General features: G+C 46.3%; 1 protein-coding gene across 12 annotated transcripts in view; it reads right to left on the reverse strand.

Annotated features, from left to right (window-relative positions):
- Positions 1 to 5,595: 5,595 nt before the first annotated feature.
- ANKRD28 (ankyrin repeat domain 28) overlaps positions 5,596 to 26,602 on the reverse strand; it is a 156,435-nt gene continuing 135,428 nt past the window's right edge. For 9 of the 12 annotated variants that reach the window (XM_031468010.2, XM_031467723.2, XM_031467776.2 and 6 more), the window contains 14 exons: positions 25,802 to 25,913; positions 24,839 to 24,865; positions 24,373 to 24,447; positions 21,411 to 21,612; positions 19,538 to 19,625; positions 19,214 to 19,331; positions 18,469 to 18,688; positions 14,654 to 14,741; positions 14,477 to 14,560; positions 13,756 to 13,901; positions 13,067 to 13,149; positions 12,549 to 12,631; positions 11,522 to 11,613; positions 5,596 to 8,854 (listed from right to left, as the gene is read on the reverse strand). In XM_031468010.2, coding sequence (XP_031323870.1) covers positions 8,568 to 8,854; positions 11,522 to 11,613; positions 12,549 to 12,631; positions 13,067 to 13,149; positions 13,756 to 13,901; positions 14,477 to 14,560; positions 14,654 to 14,741; positions 18,469 to 18,688; positions 19,214 to 19,331; positions 19,538 to 19,625; positions 21,411 to 21,612; positions 24,373 to 24,447; positions 24,839 to 24,865; positions 25,802 to 25,913 — 1,705 coding nt within the window. In that variant the 3' untranslated portion in view covers positions 5,596 to 8,567. Of the gene's footprint in view, positions 8,855 to 8,949; positions 9,725 to 9,771; positions 10,212 to 11,521; positions 11,614 to 12,548; positions 12,632 to 13,066; positions 13,150 to 13,755; positions 13,902 to 14,476; positions 14,561 to 14,653; positions 14,742 to 18,468; positions 18,689 to 19,213; positions 19,332 to 19,533; positions 19,626 to 21,410; positions 21,613 to 24,372; positions 24,448 to 24,838; positions 24,866 to 25,801; positions 25,914 to 26,602 lie in introns of those variants that run through there. The other 3 variants (XR_010382871.1, XM_031467931.2, XM_064490871.1) reach the window with 3 other exon arrangements.

The raw sequence follows: 26,602 nt of genomic DNA on the forward strand, positions 1-26,602 counted from the left end.
ATTGTAAGTTACAAGATATTGAATATAGTTCCCTGTGCTATACAGTAGGACCTTGTTGTTTATTTTATATATAGTAGTGTGTATCTGCAAATCTCAACCCCCCAATTTATCCCTTCCCACCTCTTTTCCCCACTGGTAACCATAAGTATTTTCTATGTCTGTGAGTCTGTTTTGTAAGTAAGTTCATTTGTCTCATTTTTTAAGATTCCACATATGAGTGATATCATATGGTATTTTTCTCTCTCTGGCTCACTTCACTTAGAATGACAATCTCCTTGTCCATCCATGTTGCTGCAAATGGCATTACTTTATTATTTTTTATGGCTGTGTAGTATTCCATTGTATATGTACACCACGCTTCTTTATCCAGTCATCTGTTGATGGACAACAAGTTACATTTTTATACATTGTGTGCCCATCAACACAGATTTATAAGTATAGCTTTATGCAGCTGACTTTTAAATCAGATAGGAGAAACAGAGAGTTATAAGAAAATAGATGTGTACCGTCTTTTAAATTCACCTGCTGTTATCTTTACTGTGGCTCTTTATTTCTTCATGTGAATTTGTGACATTGTCTAATGTTCTTTCATTTCAGCCCAAAGGACTCTTTAGTATTTCTTGGGCAGGTCTGCTAGTGACAAATTCTGTTTTTGTTTATCTTAATAACAAATAGTTACAGGTTGGATCTTTTTGATTCTATATTCTACTGGGAGTTTTTTGAGCTTTTTTGAATTTGTGGATAAACATTTTTCAAATTGGTAACTTTTCAGCCATTATTTCTTCAAATATTCTTTCTGCCTCCTTTTCTTTCTCTTCCCCTTCTTGGACCTGGCACGTGTGATGGGGTCCCACAGGTCTCTGAGCCTGAGAGCATTTTTCTTCCCCCTTATTCATCAAGACTAGATAGTTGTCCCATCTTCAAGCTCACTCATTGTTTCTTCTGCTCACTCAAGTCTAACATGCTATTTCAGCTATTGTAACCTCCAAATACAGAATTTCCATTTGCTTTTAAAAATATAATTTCTGTATATTTATTGATAGTCTCTATTTAGTGAGGCATTTAAAAATACTTTCATTCCTTAGACATGGTCTCCTTTAGCCCCTTGAACATATTTAAAGGAAGTGACTGAAATTCTTTGTCTAGTAAACCCAGTGTCTCAGCTTCTTCAAGGATACTCTGTCTGGACTGTTTTTCCTGTGTATGGGCCACACATTGTTTCTCTGCATAGCTCAGTCTTTTGTTGACAGTTGGACTTTTAAAACAGTATATTATGGCAGTTCTGGAGATCAGTTCATCCCTCTCCCCAGGGTTTGTTGTCATTGCTCGTTGTTATAATTGTTTAGTACAAGTTCGGTTAAGTCTGTGTTTTTTGCCTTATGTGGTCACTGAAGTCTCTGTTCAGCTTAGCAAACAGCTACTGACGGGACAGAGATTTCCTTAAACTGTGGGCCCCCCAAATCTCCTAGTCTTTGCCAAGGGGCTGTGTATGTAAAGGCACACCTTCAAAACTCAGCCTGGGGGAGGGTACAGCTCAGGGGTAGAGTACATGCTTGGCATGCACGAGGTCCTGGGTTCAATCCCCAGTACCTCCTCTAAAAATATAGAAATAGGTAAAACTACCCCCCCTCCAAAATAATGAAAAAATAATACTTAAAAAAAACCAAAACGCAGTTGAAAATTAGCTTCCACCTCCTGCTTGTGCAGAGCCTCAAAATGAGCCACAGGTGAGGATGTAGGGCAGCCTCAGGCCTTCCATGATCATGCACACAGCTCTGAATACGCGTGGCATTTGGATTTCTGTAAGCACATCAGAGCTTTCCAAGTCTCCGATGGGCGCCGATCCCCCTGGGTTTTCCTGTTAAGCCGCTGGGTTGTCTGTTGCTTGCCAGCTCTTGTCCATCTTCTAAGGCAAGTGACACATTAGAGCTCTTGCCTGTATTTGTTTTTGAGAAACACCTCTCCTGGGAGAGTAACTTTCACACGGGGTCAGCTTTGAGTTAGCTCCACTGCAGACAGCATGGTGAGCAGGGGCCCCGGGTACCATCGACAGGCCAAACGATGACATGGTTTGGGAATGAGGCTTTGAAAGGGCTCTAGCTTTGTCTTCCTTGTCCTGGCGGCCGTGAGGCTGCATGGAGAATGGGGGCTGTCAGCTGTCAGGGCGCCTGCAGAGCGGGAATGAGGGATGCAACTGGAGCGAGTGGTAACGCCACAGAGGCCCCCGTTCTTATCAAGACTCAGAGGTCCTTGCTCGGCCATTTTCACCAACCTCACTTGGCAAAAGCTGTCTGACCATTTGCAATGTCTCAGGTCCTGTTCCTAGTAGTTACCTGGCTGCAGGCAGCCGGAGGCCTTTCTTCCCCTGCCCTACGCTCTGCCTCCCAGATGGGAGGAGACAAAGCCCTTCTCCAGAAGCCCCTTGTCCTTCTCTTCATCCACGTTCTCTGTGCCTTTGGCATTTCTTACCATGAATATCTACCACAAACAGTTCTTCCTCACATATCCCGGGTCCCACCATCTCTGTGGCAGGGGTGAGGGTTCAAACCAGGTTACACAGAAGTAAGATGTCAGCTGAAAATTTTACTGTCAACATAAAAATTGCATTTTGATTGTTCCCGCGAGGTTGGAGGCGCTGTTGCAGTTCCTGCTGTTACCCTGGGTACCAGAAACAAGCCAAGTTGCCTTTTTCTTTCTTTGGGGCGGGGGGTGGTGGACAGCATCACCGTACAGCCCGAGTTTTAGAGCTTAGTGCTGACCTAACCCCGAGCATTGTGCCGTGCTCATTTCTAGCTGAAGGTGCAGGCAGGTCACACGCCGTGGACTGGGGACGGCTGAGCTCACAGGCGTCTGCGAGACGCTTCCACTCACCCAGACGCCTTCTCTGTTCAAGTGCCTGCCGCTGCTCGGGCTGAGCCACGATGTGCCCTCGGGCGAGAGTGACCTCAGCAGAATCCTCAGGTTTGCTCTGGGGGATCAGCTCACCATCGCTCTCTGTCCTCTTCCTGCTTTTGCCAGTTTGTTCCTTCAAACTTCTTCCGCTTTTTCAGCAAGATCTTACGGTGTCTCCCATCAGAAATTGTTTATGGAATCCCCTAGAGCATAAATGGCCAAGGCATTTTCTCAATCAAGGATGCCCCCCTCCCCCAAATACCAAATCTTAAACAGCCACCCAGTTAGGCTCACCAGCCTTCCTCTGCAGAGTGAGAACCATCTGATTCTCGTCTTGTCTCTCTCCCCAGCTGAGACGTACGCTTCCCAAGGGCAGGAGCTTTAACCCTGGGGTAGCTCCAGGATTTAAGACACTGCCTGTGCAGAGCGTGCTCAAGAACTGTCTGCTCCAGGACTTAAAGGAAAATTGCATTTTCACTGTGCAGTTTAGAGGAGGGCGAAGAGGAAGAAATATTTTAAGATTAAATCTCGGGCTTTTCAAATTAAGGGAGTACCACCTCAGCCTGTATTTCTTTCCTAATGAAGAAACAAGACAGGTAAGAATCCTAAGAAGTGAAACTGCCTGCAGGAAACAGGAACTACACAAAGGAAGGCGCAGAAAAGCAGCTCGCAGCAGCGCTGGAGCGGTGAGGTAGGGGCCAGTGAAATGGTCCAGATGGAGCGGAGAGCTGTCTACCCCTGGATGCTTTGTACTCTCGGTCTTCGGTTAGATCAGGCTCCGATGGGGAGGGGACAGTCCCAGAAGGCACGCAAGGGGCCAGTGCTACATTGTTCTGGAGTCGGGGGCAGGCAGAAGGTTGGGTCTCCACCCTTGGAAAAGAGGAAGTCCAGTGAGTTCTACACGGCCGGGCGAGAACTTCCCAAGTCCAAGTTCATCTTGGCCGCCCACCTTGACATCGGACTCCCTACACCAACCAGAAGGGGAACCACAGGAAGGGGAGGAGAAGGCGGGGTGGCAGAGGCTGCTCAGCAAGCCCGTGGATACACAGAGACAGTGACGAATGGGCTGGTCACCGTCCCACGTGACGTGGACCGTGACGTGGACTCTGGTCATCCCTCCCCTCCGCGCAGAGCCCGCCGCCCATCTCACGGAGGAGCAGCCAGTGCGCAGTGGGCGGGTCACCCTCCCATGCGGCAGTCACGGAGGAGCACGGACGGAGCAGCCCGGCCAGACTCCAGACAGAGGCGTCACCCCGCCGGGCCGTCAGCCAACCTGCGGAGGCAGGAGAGAGGATGAGGGCTCAGGCTGAGGGACTTGAGGCAGCAGCGGAAACCTAAGCAGGTGTCCCTCTCTTCGCTCCGTCCCGAGGACACATTTTTTTGTCGCCTCTCCCTTGACTGCGGGCCGCCCAGAGCCTAGTGCGCAGCAGGTGTTTGCGGAACGTCTTGCGTTTTCGTGTGTTTCTTCTGAAGCTCATGACCTACGAGAATAAAACCGAAAGGAAGTTATTACATAATTTAGCCAAGCAGGTGGTCCCACTTCAAAACCACCGATTTCAACCAGGCCCAGAAAGCACGCTGGAGGACGTCAGAGGTCACCAGGTGACCAAGAGCTCCCATGGTGGTGGATTTGAATCCAGGCTTCACCAATTACTGGCCAAGCAATGGTGGGCAGAAGCGACTTGACCTGTCTCATCCCTCATCTGTCAAATGTTGCTGTTAATAGGACCTACCTCATGGCACAGCCGTGCGGACTGAGAGATGTATTTCAAGTACTGACGACCTCGCCTGGTACTGACAAACACGTGGGCACTTGCTGGGAGTAGCAGCAGCGTGAAGTTACTTGTCAGCTCTGCCTGCTCCTCCAGTCCCCTGTCTGTATGTACCTGGCTGTTCTCACTTTTCCCTGACTTCTGTGCATATTTGTAACGAGCTCTTTTGTAGGTTTTTGTAGGTTTTCCTGGCCTGTTTCTGCTCAGGAAGGCTATGGGCTGGCATCTCTTCCACCCACCTCCCCTCCACCAACCATTTTAAGAACTGCTGATTTTGTCCTTCTCACCTAGGCTATCATTTGCCCCTTCTCCACCTGCTCCTGTCATGTTTGTTCCTCCATGTCCAGCCTAAATGTCAGCTCCTCCAAGAAGCCTGCTCTGATCTTCCTTCGCAGAGTGACTTGCTGTTCTCTGCCCTTCCTTCGTTAGCAGTTCGCCTCCACCTCAGTGACACTTTCCTTTCTCCTTCTAGGTGTGGACCTCTCCACGATGAGATGATAAGCCTCAGGGGGACAGGGGCACAATTCCTAGGCTCACTGTCCACTCATTCCCAGCCCCCTGTGTGCAGCTGGCAAGCAGGAAGTATTTGTTGAATAACTGTATTTGAAAAGCCCATTTTGAAAGGTTCATCTAAATTCTAGAACAGTTTTACTGAAAATTAATTTTTAAAAGAAAAGTCAAAACTGGGGGGAGGATGTAGCTCAAGCGGTAGAGCACACGCTTAGCATGCACAAGGTCCTGGGTTCAATCCCCAGTGCCTCCTCTAAAAGTAAATAAACAAACCTAATTCCCGCCCACCCCCCAAATTATTTTTTTTTTAAAAAAGAGACACATTAAAAAGAAAAGTCAAAACTAGTTACAACTGAACACTAATCAGACATTTTAAGATAAAGGAAAAGACGTTTGCCCAGGAAAAAGAAAGACACTTGACTTACTGCATTAAAAAACTTTATTTCGTTGAAAAGGTCCAATATTAGCCAAATTAAACCCCAATTTGACAGCTACACTTAGAGCTCTCCTGAAGTGAATGGCACTGTTTGAGATGAGCGTCCTGTTAAAGGGGGTCACTGCTGCTCCCGCGCCGCCCGCAGGGCAGCTCTGGAGCAGGAGGAGCTGGTGTTCTCACACACACCAGATACTCCAGACGGCGCCTTTCATGCAGAAGTTAAAAAAGCAAACAGGCTTTTCTATTCTGTGCGTGGAAAACCCACTGCAGAGCAGGGCCTGACCGCTTCTGACAGACAAGGTGTAACTATAAAGGAGCTGACCGCGACGCTGCGCTCCTGCGCAGGCGGCCCGCGGGCGGCGCGATGCTGGTGCAGCCCGTTCCCTGCGTGGGCGGCGCTGTGGGGCCCCCCTCATCAGGGGCAGGCCGGAGGAAGCGGTTGTTCAAGCGGGGGCGGGGGGGGGCGGGGAGGGAGGAGACGCTCACACAGCGCGATCACAAAGAAATGGAACGGCTTTCCCAGTGCGCAAACCATGGGAAGAACCACCGCACCACAGGTATTTTCAGTCACGGCATCTTTTACATAAAGTGGTGCAAGATCTAAATTCTGGGACGTGGGAGGCTAAATTAAAAACACTTGTTACTTTATAGCTACACCTTGGATCTGGTTAGATGTGGTCCATCTAACAGTGTGTCTCATGCGTCCTTCTGGAAATCACTTCCGCAGACGAGTCGCACGGCCTGTAAAAGAGAAGGTGTGGCAGAGGGCGTGAGTCCTGGGCGTTCTCCTGGAGGGCAGAGCCGGCCCCGGACGGGCGGCAGGTACCGGTCCGGGAGGGAGGATGCGGCGCCGGGCACGGAGGGCCTTGCGGACTGGGCGGCTCAGCCGGTGGGCGGGCTGCGCGGTGAGGTAGTCACTGCAAGTGTCCAAGGTGGCAAGGTCACCCTTGGAGAAGGGACTCCTGCATCTGTTAAAAGTTAGTGATGAACCCCAGGTCTCTTTCAATTCTGAGATTCTAGGAGATTCCCTCAGGGAATTCAGAAGTGAATTCCTAAAAGGAAAGAGAAAGCACACAGATACGTACTTTAGAATCCTCTTGAGTTTTTTCTTTTTGTTTCAAAAGGTACAATAGAAAACGCAGTCCGCGGTCTTTAAAATGCAAATTCACCTTCCTGCCACTGAGGAGGAGGAAGGATCTGTTATCACTCCTTTATATTATAAAGGAAAGATGGAAGATTACATTTATAATTTCTGTAAATATCTTAGAAAAAAATGCTTAAAACTAGTAGTCAATGCCCTAGAAATTTTATAGATTTTTAGGTACTATGCACAGATACAAATACATTATTCATTAAATACAGCTCACATCTGTGTTTTATTATACTCTAAAATATACAGGGATCTTGATGTACTGAAAGAGTGCAAGTCAATACAGTATTCAAGCAGTCACTATTTCTATTTACATGCTCATTAATTCTTCAAAAACCCACAAAATTATCAAATAGATCAAAATACTGTTCTGTGTTTTCACACTTTATATTCAGAAAAACCAGCTGATAATTTACAATGTCATAAAGTTTTCCAGTTTCACAATACAAAAAGAATAAAATGAAATTGGGTATCATTTTGTGAAAATTCATGGAACTTCACCCAGACCTATAAGACTCCTTCCCACATATGTGAAATCAATTTCACGGGAAAGTGACAGGTACAGTAAAGGCAGACCCACGGAGACTGGTATTTAAAAGCCTGAACGTCAGCCCTTCCCCCTTTTTGTTCTCTGAAAGGCGGCCTCCCAGCTCAGCAGACAGCTGCTTCTCTCCCCACCCGCAGCCCGTCACACACATGCTGCTTCCAGTGTCAAGACGACCTGAACGCTTCAGGTAAACCGTGCCCAATATGGACGTGCCTTCCAAGACACCCGATGATGTTACCTTACGGATAACAAGGGAGTTTTCTTTTTGGTTCTTCACCAACCACCGACAACAGAAACCCCCCAAGCCGCTGTGGAGGCACAGGGTGATGTCAGAGACACAGGCGTACCATCCAGAGCAGTGAGGCTGAAACTGCACTCCCCGGGACCACTTAGCTGCAACAGGGTGAAAATAATCTACTTTTTGATTTCATGAGGTTTTCTTCTAGGAAACCCTTTACATTTTCAAACAAAAATAGTTCAATTTAAAACCTAAACCACTCACGACTGGGCAGCAGGAGCCCGACCCCAACCTGTCTTGTGTCTACGTCACAAATATTTCCACCCTGACTGCACCCAGTCAGCTGGTTTTCAATTCTAGTATTATAAAAGTTGGAATTTTAAAATTTTTATGTAAAAGAAAAAAATGTAAAAATACATCTGCTTTCTCTCATGGTTTAATACAGTATTAGAAGGCTTTCAGATGTTTTCTTACAAAAAAAAATCAACATTTAAAACCAAATCTCAGCTTCATTTTCAGAAATATTAAAGTTTGGTTTAGATAATGTCTCATTTCACCCGCTCTGCTTCCGCAAGTGGCGTTCTATTAAAAACCTTCAAGTTATTTGGTCCTTTGGCAACTTGCTGTGCAGTAATGCCTACTGTACCAAACTTTTATTGCCCTTAAGTTTGTCGTTTTACTGGTAAAGGTTAAATCTAGTGTCCTGATCTCCTCTTTTACCATAGTGTTGCTTGTGTAAGCAGACTAGGGTGCAGTGTCCCAGATCACTCCTGGCACTGCAAGACCGAATCGCACAATCCCACCGAGCATCTCGACGGCGGGGTGTCCTTGGTCAAGTCGATTTCAAGATTCCAGAAGTTCCTTTTGCAAAACTTGCCTTTAAAACTCTTCTTCTTAACGTCATCATGTTTCTTACATTCGCTTACTCCGCGATCTCTCAGGTTGAATCTGTGCGTGCATAAGAAGGTGCCTTTTTCCAGAAAAAGCACAGCGCCAGCACCCCGGGCCCCTGGCTCAGCCTCTCAGTAGGTCTCGGAGTCAGAGTCGTTGAGCTCGTCCACGTCGGTGTACAGGTACTCCTGCTCCCCGCCCACGTTGTTGAAACTGCAGTAGGAGCTGGGGTCGCTCCTCATGATGGGCAAGGCCTCGAAGCTGACCGTCTTTGAGGTGTTGCTGTAACGGTTAATAGCGTTGAATGTCAGCGATGACAAGGGGCTGCTGGATGAGACAGGCATCATGGTGGCCAAAATGAGGGCCAAGCAGTCGGCCACGTCCTTGTTGGGAGCACAGGCCAGAGCTGGGGTGTAGCCTAGAGGTAGAGATCAAATTTAAAAGTGAAATGAGGGAGACTCACTTCACTAATTGAAGGAAGTAAGCCTAAAGACCTTCAACTTTAGATACACTTTACATTTCCTGGCTTATAATACACTGGTTTAATTAGAACGATTCAGAACTTTCCAACAAGTAGAAAAAGAGAAAAGTCACAGGAATCTGGGGATGGGGGAAGAAAGACTTAACAAACTACACGGTAGCAGAGGAGACGGGGGCCCAGAGATGGATGATGCCCCCAGGTCCTTCTGAACTCACAGAAGACAGGGCTAGGGTAAGGGGGAAAGCCAGACGGGTGAGCCCTCGCTCTGAATGGTGGGAGAGTCTTACTAACAGACCTGCACAGGAGCAATAAGCGCGTACAGGCTGGGAAACCTAGAGGCGCTTGCGCTCATGGAGGGGCTCTGAGCAGGGGCTCAGGAGAAACACGGCGCTCAGCTGTCGGCTAACTCTCTTACAGGATCAGAGTCCACAGGCGAGAGCAGGTAAACTAAGCAGCCCGAAAGCGCCTGAGTCAGAATGTCTGTCTCCTTTGTTTATGTTCCTTTCTTTAGCAGAAGACTGACGTTAGTCCTAAGGCACCACACGGTATGAGTACAACAAACTGGTAAGAACACTGGGCACCCAGGCTGGGTCGGGAGAGACCGTGAGAACACACAGAGCCTCGTGAACCATCAACTGCTGTTTCAGGAGCAGCGTGTAACTGGATCGTTATTCTGAAGCTAGAATTGATTATAAAATAGGATCAGTACTTACTACATGACCTGCTAATGCTGGACCACGATGATTATCTCACATTGCAAAGTGTGTCAGGGACAGCGGTCACAGGTGACTTTTACTGTCATTCGCACTTTGTAAGGAAAAACATACCAAATCTTAAATGATCAACATGCGTGGATGTCCCTGGGGTGGAGGACAGGATGCGAGGAGAGCAGCAGGAGCTGAGGCTGGAAGGGTCACAGGGCAGCAGCCTGACTGTGGAGGGCCTGGGAGACTGTCTAAGGGGTATGAGGGAGCTGGGACGGGAGGAGTGGGATCTTCTCACGTATTGTGAAGGGACTCGGGCATGGGAGCAGGGGGAGGGGCCCTTGGGCTGGGGAGCGGGGAGGAGGTGCGGGGGGAGAAGCGGGGGGAGGAGAGGAAGGGGGTGTATTCTGAACATACTTTGTGCAGGAGGACCAGCAGGGCAGGCTGGTGGATTGCACGCTGGGAGAAGAGGAGTCAGGGAGGCCTCGGTTGGCGTTCTGAGCAGCTCCGAGGGAGGAGGGGAGGGGCAGCGGTTCAGATCTAGGCAGGTTTATTAGCCAAGAGGTCTGCTGTCAACAAGGCAGCTGGATCTATAAATCCAGGGATACGGACTTAGGATTCTCAGTACAAGGGCAGCCCTGAGAACCAAGGGCCTGGGTGAGGTCCCCCAGGGAAAGTGAAAAGAACCGAACACTGAGTCCTAGAACCCTCCAATGTGAAGACGCTGGGGAGGAGAGGGAGAAACTGCGTAAGGAACTGGGAAGAACTAGAAATGAGAAAAACCAAGAAAGTGTGGAGTCCTAAAAGCCAAGTAAAATTTTTTTCAAAAAAAGGGAGATACCTGAAAGCACTATAATGTTGTATGCCAATGACACCTCAATAAAAAATTAAGAAATAAAAAATTTCAGCTCCAATAAAGCTGGTGACTTAATCTACCCATCAAGCTAGTTATCAATTCAAGGTACCAGCATTTGTGAATGAACACCCTCCTGAGGAAGGACACTGAAATCACATCACACGCCTCCCAGCTCTCCCTCTCCTGCCCTGAAGAGGTGTGCACCTGCTGGTCCGGGGACAACACGGGGACCGTCTAGGGGCTGCCGGATCCCAGCTAGGGCAGATGCAACCTTCACATCCCTTTGTCACATATATACTAAATTCCATATTAAAAGCTTATTCCTATTTTTAAAAAAGGAATAATCAGGTCAAATTCTAGTAAAATGAGGTCTAAGTCAAATAAAATGAGAACTAAGAATTGTCTCAAAGTGGCGATCACTGGTGGTCTTGCTGAGAACAGCTCTGTACGTGGTGGGGGCAAAGGTCTGACTGGATAGGATTTAAGAGAATGAAGGAGGGGAATTAAGGACGGGGGGAGTACTGACTCCAGTCCCTGCTGCCCAGGACACAGAGAAACACGGCAGGAGTGGCGGGATTAATCAAACATTTTTTTAAGATAGAGAAATGTTTCTATATTGATGGGATAATCTAGAACGATTCCTACAGGACAGACGGGAAGAAATGCTGAAGTGCGTCTCAACTAGGCAAAGGAGAACAGGATGCCATGCAGAAGTGGGAAGATTAGCTTTAGATAAGACCTGGCACTTAACGGCCTCGATAAATAGCTGGTGACAGAATAAAGTCTCTGAATCCTAAAAACAAAGGCAGAATCACTAAAGCGCAGTTAATAACCACCACCTCGGATTTACCAGACATACGGGGTTTGGAAGTTCATCTGTTAGACGGCCCTTCCCTGTCTCTCCTGCCCGTATTCCCTTTGCCACAAAGTAAGTACTCTCAGTATTAACTTCAGCTCTCCTCTTTGACCAATAAAAAACATCCAGATTTACTTTATTTCACATACAGAAGTAAGAGGTTTAAGAAAGAAATGGAACCTACTTACCGTTTTCATCTACGGCAAGCACACTTGCTCCTTTCCCCAAAAGTTCTTGAACCACCATTGTTAGCCCGTTCCGGGCAGCAACATGCAGAGGCCTGGGGGGAGACATGTGTGCATGTACATACATGCTGCCCACGTGCATAGCCCCCCTAACCCGTCCTGGGATTGAAGAGCATTTCTGCTAGGCTGTGAAGACCCAGAGGTACGAACTGGAGGCACTGAGTCCCAAGGGCAACGCAGACGCAGAGTAGGGGGACGAGACGGCAGAGCCCATGCGGGGTGCAGGGCCTGGCCTCGTTAGCACGGCTCCTCCGAGCACTGTGCCCCAGCACTGAGTTCCCACCTTCACCAAACCCTGTTGCTAGTTCCCCTCAAGACTCAAGGTTTAAAAGGATTTCACCAACTAAATCGTGTTAATTGTTTTAGGAAATGTGGTTGCAACACGTGTAACAATATACAACAAAAACTGGACATTGCAACAGTGCAAACTCCAATAGGCTTTGAAAACAGTTTAGAGGCTCCATGACTGATTTTTGGACCCTTAAAAGGTCCAAATACTGATATCTGAATGAGACCAGTATTGTGGGATTTTTCTCTTTACCAAGTCTCAAAGTAGCAAATGGAAGCTGGGAGAGGACAGTGAGAGACGCTGACACAAGGTTTAAGCCATTACTGTGAGGCTGGCTCACAGACACATAATACACCTTTTTCTCTCATTTTTTGCTAGTGTCAAATAATGGATTATTCCAGCTGGCTGCCATTCAAACACACAGAATAGTATTACTTTCTTCTGTAAAAGTGGACTGAAAAAACACTTTTTCAACAATAAAGTTTCAGCTCAAGACCTGTTTTTTTCCAGTAATGTCTTTTCATTGTGATGATTTTAGCAATGAGTTTTGTCAATTATAAAAATCGTTCTTTATTTTTTAACTGCTTCCGTGAGAGACTGACTCCAGTGGTCCCATGTTAGGAACAAACCCCATTAAACATCTTAATTTTGGGTCACAAGGTTCACCCTGCAGGTACTCACGTTTGCAAAGCTGCATTGGTTGCATTGATGAGGTTTCTGTCTGTTATCTTTTCCAGTATTAACAAGGCACTAGTTTCATGACCCTAAAATTATGGCAAATAACTCTTAAAAACTTAGGCACCATTAAAGATACATTTATACCCTCAATACACCCCAACCCTAGTCCATATAATATATACAGCACCATACATACACCATGAATTCTTTGGCAAATGCCTTACATATCTGTCCAAACATGTGTTGGTGTGATGGGGTCGAGGATGAGGACATTTAAGATCGGAGAGGTGAGAGAAAGGCAGTAATTACATTTAGGCTTGTGCTCCACAGCTTACTTGGCTGATGGGAAACGTCCATGTATCACGGTGCTTAACACGTCAGTGTTTTTTCCCCAACAAATCTGATGCCAATGGTTATTAGAGAAGTTTGATCCCTATCTCTGCTCATTTCAGTCAAGTGGAAAACCTTTAAATGCCGCTGTTGATATTAACAGTGAAAACACCCCTGAAGTGCGCACGTACCTTGCCGCAAGCCAGATGGAGCGCGGTGTTTTTACTGCTGTCTTGCAGAGTCAGGTCTGCACTAGCACTGCTCACCAGCATCTCTGGGAGGAAAAACTCTGTCAACTCTTTTATTTATGAACATGTATCTCATTACTAACAACTCACTGTAGAGAAATGAAGACAGAAAGAATATCCCTCTAGCAAAAACTTAAGCGCAAGAAAATACATAGTAATACAAAGGTGCATACTGCACTGTCGTATTGTTGTGTGAGTAACAGGCATAAACAGCAGCTAGCATTCATTCTGCGGGTGCCTGCCCAGTTCCACACACGGCTGGAAGTGTTCTGCATTTACAGTGACTTACTGACCCCTCACAACCACCCTACAAAGTGGTTTCTGTTATTCTGCTCACTTTGTAAATGAAAACCCTGAGGCATAAAGTCACTGAGTTGGCAGGTCTAAGATTCACAGTCAGTCCGACTCCAGAGCTGGGGTCTCAGGCACTGTCCTCGGCCCCACTAAGGAGGCCTCCCACCAGGAAGCGCAAATGCGCATGCGGCTACCAGCGGAGGTGGGGGGCGTGAAACCTCAGGAGTGGTGAGAAAACTCACGGAACAGTCAGAGAACCAGAGTCAGGTGGCTTGGGATCTGAATCACACGTCAGCAACACGCACACTCAGAACGAGGGCCGTGGCCCGTTTCTTTACCGACTGTGTTCGTCTGCCCGTTCTCCGCAGCCATCATGAGCGGGGTCTTCCCCGAGGAGTCCACGGCGTTGACCTGAGCATTGTGGCTGAGCAGCAGCTGCAGGCACTCCACGTGGTCTGTGAAGGCGGCCGCGTGCAGCGGGGTTCTGCGCACAGAGGCGGGGAGGCCGGGCTAGATCTCTCACTCATTACTCTAGACAATTCTCTTAATTTATGACAAGCAATTCTCCAGGGCTTATGTCCGAGGCTAAATAGCATTGCCTGCCTACAAATCTGATTCCTGCCACAAAAACTTTTTATTTCTCATAGTATAAAAGGCTCTTAATTAAAGTAATATAAATAAAATCCCCTAAATCACATCATTAAAGGGAATTTTGAAAGAAGTAAATCCTGACCAACCACACTACTATCTACAACTGCTGGCCGCTCCCCCGCCTTATTCCTCTTTAGCAAACTGTTAACTTGGTATTAAAAATAAGCTTAGGGTAACAAACATACCCCTTTTTTTAAAAAAGGGAAATCTTTGTACTTAACAGGTTTTGAAAAGACTGGCTGAAAATCATATAGAAAAGTCTTTCGTAAGGAGAACGTAGTTAAGATTTGGTGACAATTTACACTTGCAAACATAAAAATCAACTTTTAATCAGTAATGGGTCCTCTTTAAATCTCCTCCTAATCCAGGAGGTGCGGGCAGGGCGGGGTGTCCCCCGGCAGTACCCACCTCCCCTTGGCGTCCGGGGCGTTCACGATGCCGGCGCCCAGCGAGTCGATGAGCATCTCAGCAGCGCCTTCGCTGTCGTTGATCCTGCGAAGGCGAAGGTGACAGGACAGGCTGTCACTTTGGGCACTGGCATGTCTGCAGCGCGCACCCACCCCTGCTCGGCCCGCCTTGGCTTACACAGCGCAGTGCAGCGGGCTGAAAGCATTTCCTTCCATCTTCTGGAAAACTTCCTGCTCTAAGAGGAGCTCTACACACGTCTCGTGACCTGAGTGAGCGAGCGAGAGTCAGACATTAAAGTAAAAAAAAAGTCCCGGAGTGCCTATACACACCCACATGTCCCTACGCAAGTAAGGGAAAGCTTTACGTGGGTTAAAAAGAATCCATTCATGGAACCCATCAAACACCAGGTTTAGGCACTCTGGAACCCGAACTGCAACCTCGAGACCTGAAGTGCATTACAGCAGTGTATTACTGACATGGCAAATATTTACTTTGTGGGCAAAAATAGTCTCCTTATTCTTTTTCCATGGTGACCGGTTAGAGAAATTTAGTCATTAGTTTTATTTTTGTTTTGTTTTCTTAAATGTGTGTTTTATTCAAGAAAGAAACTACAAATCAGAAATTGGCAGAAAGGTCATTAGTTTTTAAAATGCCCTATTTATACAGCATAGTATAACTTCCAAAATAGTATATTTATGTAGCATAATTAACTCCAAAATTTAAATATTTTCTGATTATAGTAACAAGCTATGGTAAAATCTCGAATTCTGTAGAAGTGTTTAGAGGAAAAAAGTACCTGTCCCTGTCCCCACCCCATGTCCCAGTTCCACTCTCCAGACGGTAAACCAGTATTACCTCAGAGTTCCAGAAAGTTCTCAGGCACGCACAACTGCATGCACACAAACACACGCTTCCCTTTAAAATCTGCACAAATGCTCTTCTGCAACTTGTTTTTTACTTCGTAAACTGTGTATATCCTTCCATAAAAGCATATGTAGAAATCTTATTGTAGGTTTGGAAGACGTTCACAGTATCAGAGTGTATCCTAAAGGACATAATATCTATTCTCTCGGATTTTGAGGTGACTGCTGATTTGTTTTTCTTTGTCATATTATTAACAGTGTTGTAAATGAAACACTCCAATACTTAAAATAAGTGTTTATTTTTGTATTCCTAGGAGCAATTTCCTAGAAATGGTATTTCTGGGTTAAAGGACAAGTATATTGATTATGAGTAGATATCAGACCCACAGTTTTTAATAGCAACTTTGAAAACAGGGGAAAACCCAGATCTCACATTTTCTTAACTTGATTTTCAAAGCCAGGGTTTTAGTTAAAGTACCTCAACTGCAGTATTAATTATAGCAAATGAAATGTTGCTTGTTTCATTTCATCAGTCATTTGAGATCTGCGTGAGGAATCAGATTCTTTCAGAGCCTCTCTATTTCCATGGCTCAGTATCTGGCTGACCAAGTGACGCTCTATTTCTGTTTTAATTATGCTAACGTTCTCAAACAACCTGTCAACTTAACCTCCATCCTGTTATCGTTTTACCAGGAAAAGGAAGTAAGTTTTAGGAAACCTAAGATCTGCTCCACAATCTATCGGCTCCTCCACCCAGTAGTCCTCAGCTGCGGCGACGTTAGCCTTTGCGAGCCATCGGGCCACGTCCAGAGCTTTCTGCCTGTCACAGCTGGGGTGGGGGGCGTGGGGTGAGGGGCCGGGGAAAGAGTCTAGCGGGTGGAAGCCAGGCTGCTGCAGAGCACCTTGCGATGCACTCGACAGTCACTCCCAGCAAGGAATTCTCTGACTTGAAAATGTTGACAGTGCTGAGGTCCAAAAAATCTGTTTTAATTCTTCCTCCAAACGTGAACTCATTACCAAGAAGTCACTGAGGAAAGTCGTCCAGTACTGACTCGAGTCCCCTCTTTAGTCCTGGAGCAACCGTTCTCATGGTGTGGTCTGGGGGACTGCAAGGTGACACTGCACACTGCCCTCCTCTTAAATAAGCCATCAAAGAAATTTGCTACTCTAGCGCTAATTCTGGGGAGGGGAAGTAGTTACTTTTCATAAAAATGCTATTTATATTGACATTTAATGTATTTATTATTTTAAAATAAATCAATAAATACCCTTACATTTCTCAGTTCTAATTCCAATACAGTCAATATAATCACTGTAACCCACAGTCCTGGGGCCAGGACCCCCCTCCAGCCATCACTCGGCACATCAGACTGAAAAACTCTCCACCTTGCGTCTCAGTTTTAAAAGGACAAAACTACTGGTCTCTTCACGCTTTAGAGGGATATTCTGAAGATGACTATAGCTTCATAAAAACTGATGAGAATCTTAACAGGAACATATGAGATAATGTAAGCATTCTTAAATTCTGTGCTTGCACGACTCCAGAAACTGAAACTCTGAACTCTCACGTTAGTGTGGACAGCCAGTTCCGTTCTAAGACAGCCATCGCTCCGTGTTGAGAGGAAGGCTGTTCTCTGCTCTGTCGGAGCACTTCCTGTTCTCACTCCGGCTGCAGAGTGACCACTAGTCAAAGTAAAACCATTTATATATTTGACCGTTAGAATGCCAACTTATATAACGGGCTTTTGGCTTATAAACTCGGCGTTAATCTTAGATGGCCTGTAAAGTCCCTTACTGTGCCCAGTCAGCACACAGCTAGTTCAGTCCAGCTCAGCTCAGGACCGTCACAGCTTTGTTACAGCCTAGAAATTACACGCACCTGTTATGATCTTTAAATGGCAACCAAGCACGCAGTTTGTGCAAAATTCTGTCTCTTGTATACAGCGTGCTCAGAGAGTCTAAGTTCGGCAGTGACAGAGCAGGCACTCATCGCGGGAGAAGAGCTCTCCACAGAGCCCTGATGGGACGCTGTGACAGGCAGCAGCTCTCCAAAGGAGGGCTCCGGCAGCAGTTCCACAACTAAATGCTCCACCTGACAAAATACCTTACTGTCTGATTTTTCCAATGGTTAATTCTCACTGTTACATTTAACACTGAAAAGAACCAAGGAAAGTCTGCTTCAAAACAGTTTTATCTCACTGACGTCTTAAATAAAGTTCACATCTGTGGATGTTTTCCTACTATATTAAGATGTTTTTGGTTTTCCTTACACTTGTAAGATGTCAAGTTACATTATAAAGACAAACCGGATTTCAGTGGCAAAATGTAGTATCTTTGACTTAGGACTACTCTTTGACTATTTTGCTATGTTCATTAAATACCTACTTAACTGAGCTGGAAAATGAAAAAAAGAGTGGAAATGCAACGGTTTTGCAGTTTTCAAAACTGTTCTGGCTAAGGACCTGAGACAGTAAAAATAAAACTGACAGAACTAAGCTTTTGAATTAGCAATATATTTAACTGTTCAAGTTTTCTACGGAACCCTTGGTACTCAGTTGAACAAGTAACCACAGGACAATCCTCAAGGAGAGAACAAAATGTGCTCAGAACAAAAGAAAAGAACTCTCTATCCCAACAAAAGGGTTAACGTGAACATCAAAACACTGTAGCTAGAAATGCTAATGAAAACGTTTAATTAAACTGTAATTTTGCAAGATTCCAATTTCGCCTCCTTTACCCTAACTCAACAATTATCTGTCAAAACGGTTCCCAGCGAAGACAGAATTCTCCTCTCAGGGAAGGCAGTCAGCTGAACGTCAGAACAGCCACTATACTTGTTTTTTTAAAGCAAGTATCTTAAAAATGCAAAATATGTATCGAAGCAAAGGTCTAAAAAACATTTAACCTTAGTGATCGCTTATCTCACACACCTGTGACTAGTCTCCTGCTTCAGCACAAGGGACGGGAGTGGCCCTTAATGGGGGGATTGTCCCCAGACTTTCCTGCGCTCTTAAACGGCACGTCTACCTTATAAATGAGACTTTCCCGTGAACACTGCTGTGACCCAGCCCGCTGTCTCTCCTTGGCACGTCCCAGGCACCTACTGGAGCTTGAACGCTTATACTTAACCGTTGTAGCAGGCCCAGTGCAGCGCCGTGTAGCCGTGACTGTCAGCCAGGGCTGGGCTCGACTCCGAGCTGGCCGCCGCCTGCAGCAGGGCCCCAAGCACTCCGATGTGCCCGCAGGCGGCTGACAAGTGTATGGGTGTCCGGCCCCTGCTGTCTCGGAACAAGCACTTAGCACCATGCTGAAGTAACGCGTCCACGCACTCCTCGTGGCCGGTGACTGCCTGAGAGAAAGATTGTTTGCAGGGAGTTGAATGCACTATGTCGGGCACCACATGCCAATTATAGCTGATCAGGAATTCTAAAGTCTGCATGCCCCATCCTCCCACCAACTAAGGCATTTATCATTTCCTGAGTAACCCAGTATTTGTCCTGGAACTTGCTTATTTTGACTCTGTCAAAACAAAAGTCATACGAACAACAGGAATAGAGGAACTTTGAATTCAATGAAAATATTATTTCGAAGGTCAAAGAGTTAAGACAGAAATGTGTAAGAACATAGTTGTGATAATGGAAAAAAGTAATACCGACATTAATTCTACTCAAGGTTTTAGAGTTTTAAAGATTTTGTTCCAACGTGACTATTCTCTGGATTAAGTTGTGCTTTGTGGTTGTTTAAAGAAACTGAAATAAACAGTAAAGATTATTTGGTACAAATTTAATGAAGGAAACTGTAAAGACAGCCTACTTCAGTTTTAGGTGAAAGGAGGTACAACAACTCCGAAAGGAGTGGGGATGTGTCCGCTCACCCCTCTGTGCAGGGCCGTCCTTCCCCATTTGTCTTTGGCATCCACGCTGGCTCCTTTGTTCAGCAGTGAGTAGACGCAGTCCGTGTGCCCGTTGAGAACAGACAGCATCAGCGGGGTCCTGAGTAACAGGGGCACATTCAGTGTCACCACCCAGACCGCCCACGAGAACCCAGCATGTCCTCTTGGTGGTGCGACTTTAAAGCGTGCCTGAAGGGCGTTGTCTGATGTTACTCACTCACAGGGCGACAGACTTACTTCAAAGAGGGGCCAAGGTATGAAGATGAACACACATCACCAAATAACCTAACAAGTATTAACACTTACTGTCCGTTCCCATCTTGAATGTCTACTGCATTCTGTGGTTCTGCATTTCCTATCAGTAGCCGTAAGCATTCCGAATGACCATTTGTTGCTGTAAAGTGATATTTTAAAATTTCAGCAATTATATATAATGAAAAAAATAGAAAATATCCATCTTAAATCACATTTTCTAGATACAATTTTGGCCTATTCACTGAATTTTACAGGCAACAAAGAAAAGTATCTATAGACACAAAGATTTCTATTGCCTTTGATGATAAAACTGAACAGACATGAGTTCCTCACGGCAGATCAGGACCTCAGCCAGCACTCACACCTGCCCTGCCTATAGACACTCATTCAGCTTAGTTCTCCGGTGGCAGTAGTGTGGTCGGGGGGTGGCCTGCCTCCAGCCAGGGATGAAATCATGAGGAGACCAAGTCAATGACATCAAGTCCAGTCCTCTTTGCAGTGACCGATTTCAAGTTCTGCCCACTGAGACGTTAAGAAGTCTGGAGAGCTTCTGGGAAATATTTTTATCCCTGACAATGAGTCCTCCTTTCCCGATTTCAGACGTGATCCTTGGGGATGCTTCAAGGATGTTCTGTTTGGCCCATTCTTTTTTTATGGATTCACTGACCCTGGGCACACGGCAGCTACTTGTGAGTGTATCGTCTAAGCTCAGTACCCGAACATCAGGCATAACCCTGTGGGAAAAGACAGGTTCACCTCCAAAAAAACTCAGTGTCCTTTTCATGACTTGGGGGTAAGTGTCACCTGGGCAGACCTCCCAACGTGGAAGGCGTCCACAGACACCAGGCTCACGCTCACTGAACAGGTGGTGCTAACGGAACCCTGAAACTCTTTCAGTGGACAGGACTTATCAAGTACACGGCATTGGTCAGCCAGTTCTGAGGGGCTCATGAATGTCTTGGTTCCAATATTCATCCATGAAGAGGGCAAACACTCCACGAAAGCTTTAAGTCAGCTCTGCAAGTAATGTGCTTATAGTGTAGTATTTCAAGCTGCGGAATGATGTATAACTTTACGCTTTTTCAGAATAAGGTAACAGAAAATGATGGCACTTTGACTTCTTATTTTTAGCATTATAGCAGTTTATATACATACATTTATTAGGACTTTTAATCTGTTATCAAAATTTTTGCCTCCGAAGCCTGCCTGAACGCCAGACAGCTTCTGCAAGGCTGCCCCGGGGCCACAGCGGGTGCTAGTTTCCCAGCCCTCTAAACGGCACGTTTTCCTGATGACTAGACGTGAGGTCAAATGAGTCCTCAAGGATCGCTCTGTACAAACAGACTAAGTGAAACGAATCTAGTCATTCGGAGATGGCCCACTGGGGATGACACAGATGCCTGAGCAGCATTTCTCAGGTATACCAGTCTTGGAGTCATGACTCAAAGTGAGCACTGCCACGCAGTAACCCCCATGGAGAGCGGGGGACACCTGGTGGGTACTGTCACCGCGACAGCATGGTTAGACTCTGCACTTTGACATGGCCGTGTCATGGAGCGGTTCTCACAGGAGGCAGGCGCACCACACGCCTGTCTGCTCAAGTGTGCACTGAGCACAACTGTTAGATGAAACCACGTATCAACCCAAAATAATTTCCCCCAAAAAGAAGTAAAAAGTTCTGCATTTTTTTTGTTGTTTATAAAGTACTCCAGAAGTTAGACTATTATATACGTCCAATTTCTAAGGTAGATAATAGTTTTTTAAGGTGATTATAGTCTGGTGACTTTTCCAAGAATAGAGTGAATAGAATTTTTAAAGTCAAAGTTGCTAAAACAATCATCAGGAGTATAATATACCAGAAACTGAAAGAGGAAAGAATGAGGTGGAAAGTGGTAAACAGAATCACGCACAGCATCTGACATACCGGCCGCATGGATAGGTGTTCGCTTCAGAATGTAGTCTTTCACTAAGATCGAGGCTCCCTGGTTGATGAGGACATCCACGCATTCCACGTGGCCCTTAAAAGCTGCGAGGTCCAAGGGCGTTCTTCCACTGCTGTTTCTCACGTCCAGATCTAACAGAGACTGCACCAACACTTCCAGGGCTTGGTGGTGACCGTGATAGGCCTGGGGCCAAATACAAACATAAATGAAAAACATACACGATCAGACTGACTTCCCCTGATACCCTAGAAAACATAAAGGGAGCAGTAAGCAAGCTTGTCTTCATGTCACTGTATCTGAGATAATCTACAACTTCTATACTGGTAATTAAGAAAGTTAACTGTAAGTTTTTCTAATAATCCAACAGTAGGCTACGGCATTAGGGAATGAGTATTCTGCAAGTAGTAACAGTTCCGATGACAGGAGGTCTTTTTGTGAGTACACAGTGTCTGGTTCATGGCAGATAGTCAATGGATGTGCGACATGGATTCAATTAAAGCCTTCATTCTAAGATTCCAAAGTCCATGTTCTTAATCACAGTTCATTTCCCACTCAGCTCCATGTGTGTGTGTGTGTGTGTGTGTGTGTGTGTGTGTGTACACACAAATTTTACTCTGCTCAAATCACAGAGACAGCTGGCAACTGAAGTTAAGCCAGTACCAAGTCTTCTAATTTCTCAAATTAAAATGACCACCCCATCCCATAACATGCCATATCTTAAAATAAACATTTCTTTTCACATACAAATATTTAGATTGAGCCCTGTGTGAATAACTGCCGTGTGCCAGGCACTGTCCGCGTTGTGCAACAAGAGCAGGAAGATTTGAAGGTTTGCCTGAAACCCAACTGACACACACTTTTTTACAGCCTGATAAAGGGGCTTTCCAGATAATTCATCTCAGAAGCCAGCACGTCAACTGAACACCTGTTCTCACTGGACTGGGTGCTGCGTGGGACATAAGGAACAGCAAGACCCAGCTATGGTGGGAAAGGAACGGCTTCCCTAGCTCACTCTGGCCACTCCCTTGGCCAAGGGACTTTCACAGTGGTTTTCTGATACACTCAGACCTGCCACTCAGCACCTACAGGCAAACTGTAAGTTATCGCAGGTGAACTTGTCACCAGGAATCGAAAAACATAAAAATCAACCATATTTGACCTAAATGTCACCGGCTTCTCATCTGAAAAAAAGACACTCAGCTAGAAAGAGGGCCCCACATGGTATCAGGGCCTGTATAGCGCCCCCTGGGGGAAGCCAGCAGGAGTCCGGTAGGGGCGGAGCTGCTCCGGGGCCTACTGAGCGCAGACTGCTCTGCCTCCCTGCAAGGCTGGGCGACCAGGGACACCTCTAACCCAGTTCCTCAGATCAGGTCAACAACGCTGTGCGTCTGAACATGACCTGTGAGAGTCACACAGAAGACAGCATAACAACAAAGAGGGGGAACAAGATGACTAGAGCCAGGATGATCTGTCCCTGGGACCTCCCCTCTGGGGGACAGCTGTGACAGGCGGAGAGGAGGGCTGTGAGAGGGCAGGAACCTTGGCCAGTGTCCTCAGGCCTCCAGCCAGTCGGGCTGGGAGAGTTTGGGAGGAAAAAGTCACTTCAAGTAATTTCCGAAAACCCCTAGGGATCGATTCAAAGTGCCCACGTGGTGGCGTGCCGATAGTTCACTGAGCCCAGCAATGGAATCACGAAACGGTTTCCTTCAGCTTAACAACACTACTGAGCATGCCCGTGTCCACAGCAGCACTGTTCATAGCAGCCAGGGAGCAAACAACTAGTTCACAAAGCTAAAGGTTTGAGTTAATGTAACCAAAACGCGGCCAAGTGCACAGTCTGGCCCGAGTAAACGCTGGAGAAGCCACAGCGCTCCTGGTTGTGAGGTGACAGAGAAGACGAAGCAGAGGAAGCGCCGCGTCATCTGCTCAGAGCCCTCCCGGCCTCTCCCAGTGACCCGCGGCTTCCCACTCCGCGCCCTCATGTGAGTCTGGAGAGGAGACAGCACTTCCAACAACCTACAGGGCAAGGGAGCGGGAACCTTCATCACGCCTCCTCAGTTACTTAGGGCACGGCAGGAAGTGTGGCTGGGGAGGAAGGGGCAGCAAGACAAAGCAGAAAATTCCATGCCCACGGGGCAGTGTTAGAAAGGATGCCAGGAGCACATTAAGATGAAGATCGCAGGGCACGTGAGCAGAACTGCAGTGGGTCCTGAACTCGCAATGATCCATGGTGACTGCAGTACAGACCCTTACAGGCATCTTGCTAGACTTCAAATCAGAGGGCTCACAAATTCTCCTGATTCTCAGAGTGCCCCCCGCCCCCTTACAACATGCTTTGTTTCAAAAATAAATTCTTCTTTCAGCACAGGAAGAATTGGACCGGGCTCTGCGTGAAACTTCCTGAGGTTAACTCCTTCCCACATTTGACTCAGAGAGCTGTCACACCCTCTTCAAACCGTCTCCTCTCACGTTGGGCATTAAGGGGAGGGGTCCAGAGGCATCTTAAGCTCGAAGGGTCACTGGAGATTATGAAGCTAAATCCTATCCCACAAGCAATGAAGAACCAGCACGCACACACATCGTCAGCACCGCAAAGTCACAAAGTAAGCAAAGTTGTAGAAATACCACAGAAATTATAGTTCTTTTATCATCTGCTTAAGACGTCAGAAGCCACTCTGCTCGGGCAGGTCATTTTAAAATTCACAGCACAGGCACGGTCTCTCCTGAGAGTAGGCTGTAGGGGAAGCTCAAAGACCTTTTTTTTTTAAAATAAAACAAAAGTACATGGAAGAATTCTCTGAATTAAGAAAGGTCTTACAGTTTTAATTCTATGATCATCATTATAAGGACCCAAAGTTCTGGGCATTAGGGTGAGTCACCACAAATAGGCAGGAGACATTTTCAGGAAGCAGCCATCACGCTGGCTGTGAAGGCAGTACTCACGGCCAAGTGCAAAGGGCTTATTGTTGCTCTATTGTCTGAGTCATTCAGCATGTCTGTGCCAGAGGTTTCCATTAACTGAGAGAGAAAATGTCAGAAATGGTACTTTTAGACACCAGAGCAGTCAATTCCCTGGCCCCCTCCCCCAAGTTCAAGTTCATTTTAGGGTATAAATTGATACCTGAATATGAATTTGCAAATCCCAGACCATTGTATTATGAAAACTAAACTCAGCAAGCTTGTAGAACAGATGATCCCAAAGTGCGCTAAGATCACAGATGGAGAGCTCTGAGGGAGGGCTATAAACTCAGAGTCTGCGGGGGACGCGATTTCGCGACCACCAGGTCAGAACCTCCCTCCCCGTCACTACCTTGTCCCCAGGCATGTGTAAAGAAGGCTTCAGCTCCAGGGAGAGCAAGTAAGTAATGACAATACCCTGAACTGTGGGGGCACACTGACTAATACTTACTACGTCTAGAGGAGTTTCACTTGCAATCTGAAATAAAATTAAAAAAAAATTTAGATGAGGAAGTGTTCGTGCACAGTAAAGGGAGAAATGTTAACTGCATGTCTCTAGTTACAGAGCCTTGTTAAACTCTTCTCAACTTCTGCCTCCTTTGCCTCCAAAAATTAAGTCTTTCAAATAAACAATCATACAATATAATAGACCACAAATCTATATACGTGGGCCTAAGATTTTAGTCTCAAGATATCACAATAATCTAACCTTATTTCTGTAGCAGGATTCTAAATGCGATATTGACTATGTCAACCTCCTTTTTCTAGCTTTTATACCCACTCTCCTTGAGTTTTATTTCCCCTTGAAGGGACACAATGTTAATATAATTAAGTCAAAATGAAGAAATCTCCAACTTGAAGTATCTGCTACACACTTGAGACTGACTGAACATGTCTTTTACTTTCCTTTGGTTTGGCAAAGTGGGGTGAATGGTGTATTTTCAAGAATGAGACCACAACTGAAATAAAAAGTTCCTTGGCAGAAGATGGGTCTCCCTTGTCAGGAGAGACTGCTAAAAGATGCGGCCTTTCAGGGCTCCAAATACACAGGGGGACCCTTCCCCTCACAGGGATGTTTATGTCTCCCACACGGCAAAGTTACAGCTCTTCAGACCCTTCTGGAGAACATAAAGCGGCCAGGGAGGTGATGTTGCGTGGGCACAGGGCCTCTAAGGGAAGGACCCAGCAGTGCTCCCCAGGGAGCTCACCTTCTCCTCTCTCCTCTCCTTGTGAAAAAGGGAATGAGAGAAAACTTAATGAGGCACATACGAATTTAGGAGGTACGGGGATTCTAAACAAGTTGAAAAGCAATGGCATCTGTTTCCTGCTTCACTTGTTCTCACTTTCCTACAGTCAGCACAGAACCCCCTCCTGGCACCCCCCGCCACCCCCCGTAGGAACCCGACAGCCTCACCAGCTGAAGACACAGGCGGTGGCCGTACGCGGCTGAGTAGTGGACTGCATTGTACCCCTGCTTGTCCCGGATCCCTGGATTTGCGTCGTTTCTTAGTAAGTATTCCAGGCACCTATTACAGCAACACATACTTAGAATTCTAAATCCTGCATTTTAACCAATGATGACAACAGAGACAAACTAAAGACTGGTCATTTTCTTACACGTGAGTAATGTAAAAAATCATAAATATAGCCATACTACGTAAGTTTGCCATTTAAATAACACTGACAGTAAGTTATCATAAACAAACAGGGGAAATGCGCAGGAGAGAATCTTCTTTATTTCAAGTGGACCCCTCCAGGTCCATGAGCAGCTCAGCCCACCCGAAGGCTGTTGTGGACCGGGTCACTCTCTGACACCACCTACTGCACTGAGACAATGTTTGACAGGATTGCCCTCCTGGTCGGGGGAGCATCCAATCCACCTAGAACACATAGGAAGTATGGGATCTCATTAGGAAGCTCAAGGAAGGAGGTAGAAATCTCAGGAAGCCAAGGTCAGATGCAATGCTTGTGAAGCAGAGGACAGAGTGTGTGGACAGTGCGCAGAGGTGTGCAGGGAACAAGACAGAGCCTCCCGTGGGAGACACGCTTCCACATTGTAAAAGGTCAACAAGGTTCACAATTTGTTATAATTTTGACAAACTTCATTGTTACTGTAGCAAAAAAAAGTATTGAATTAGAAATTAAAAGATTTATCTCTAGAGTTAGTCTGATACCAGTGATCTTAGGCAAATCCTTCCATGTTTATGGTGAAATG

This window comes from Camelus dromedarius, chromosome 2, assembly GCF_036321535.1.
Source record: "Camelus dromedarius isolate mCamDro1 chromosome 2, mCamDro1.pat, whole genome shotgun sequence".
NCBI lineage: Eukaryota > Metazoa > Chordata > Mammalia > Artiodactyla > Camelidae > Camelus > Camelus dromedarius.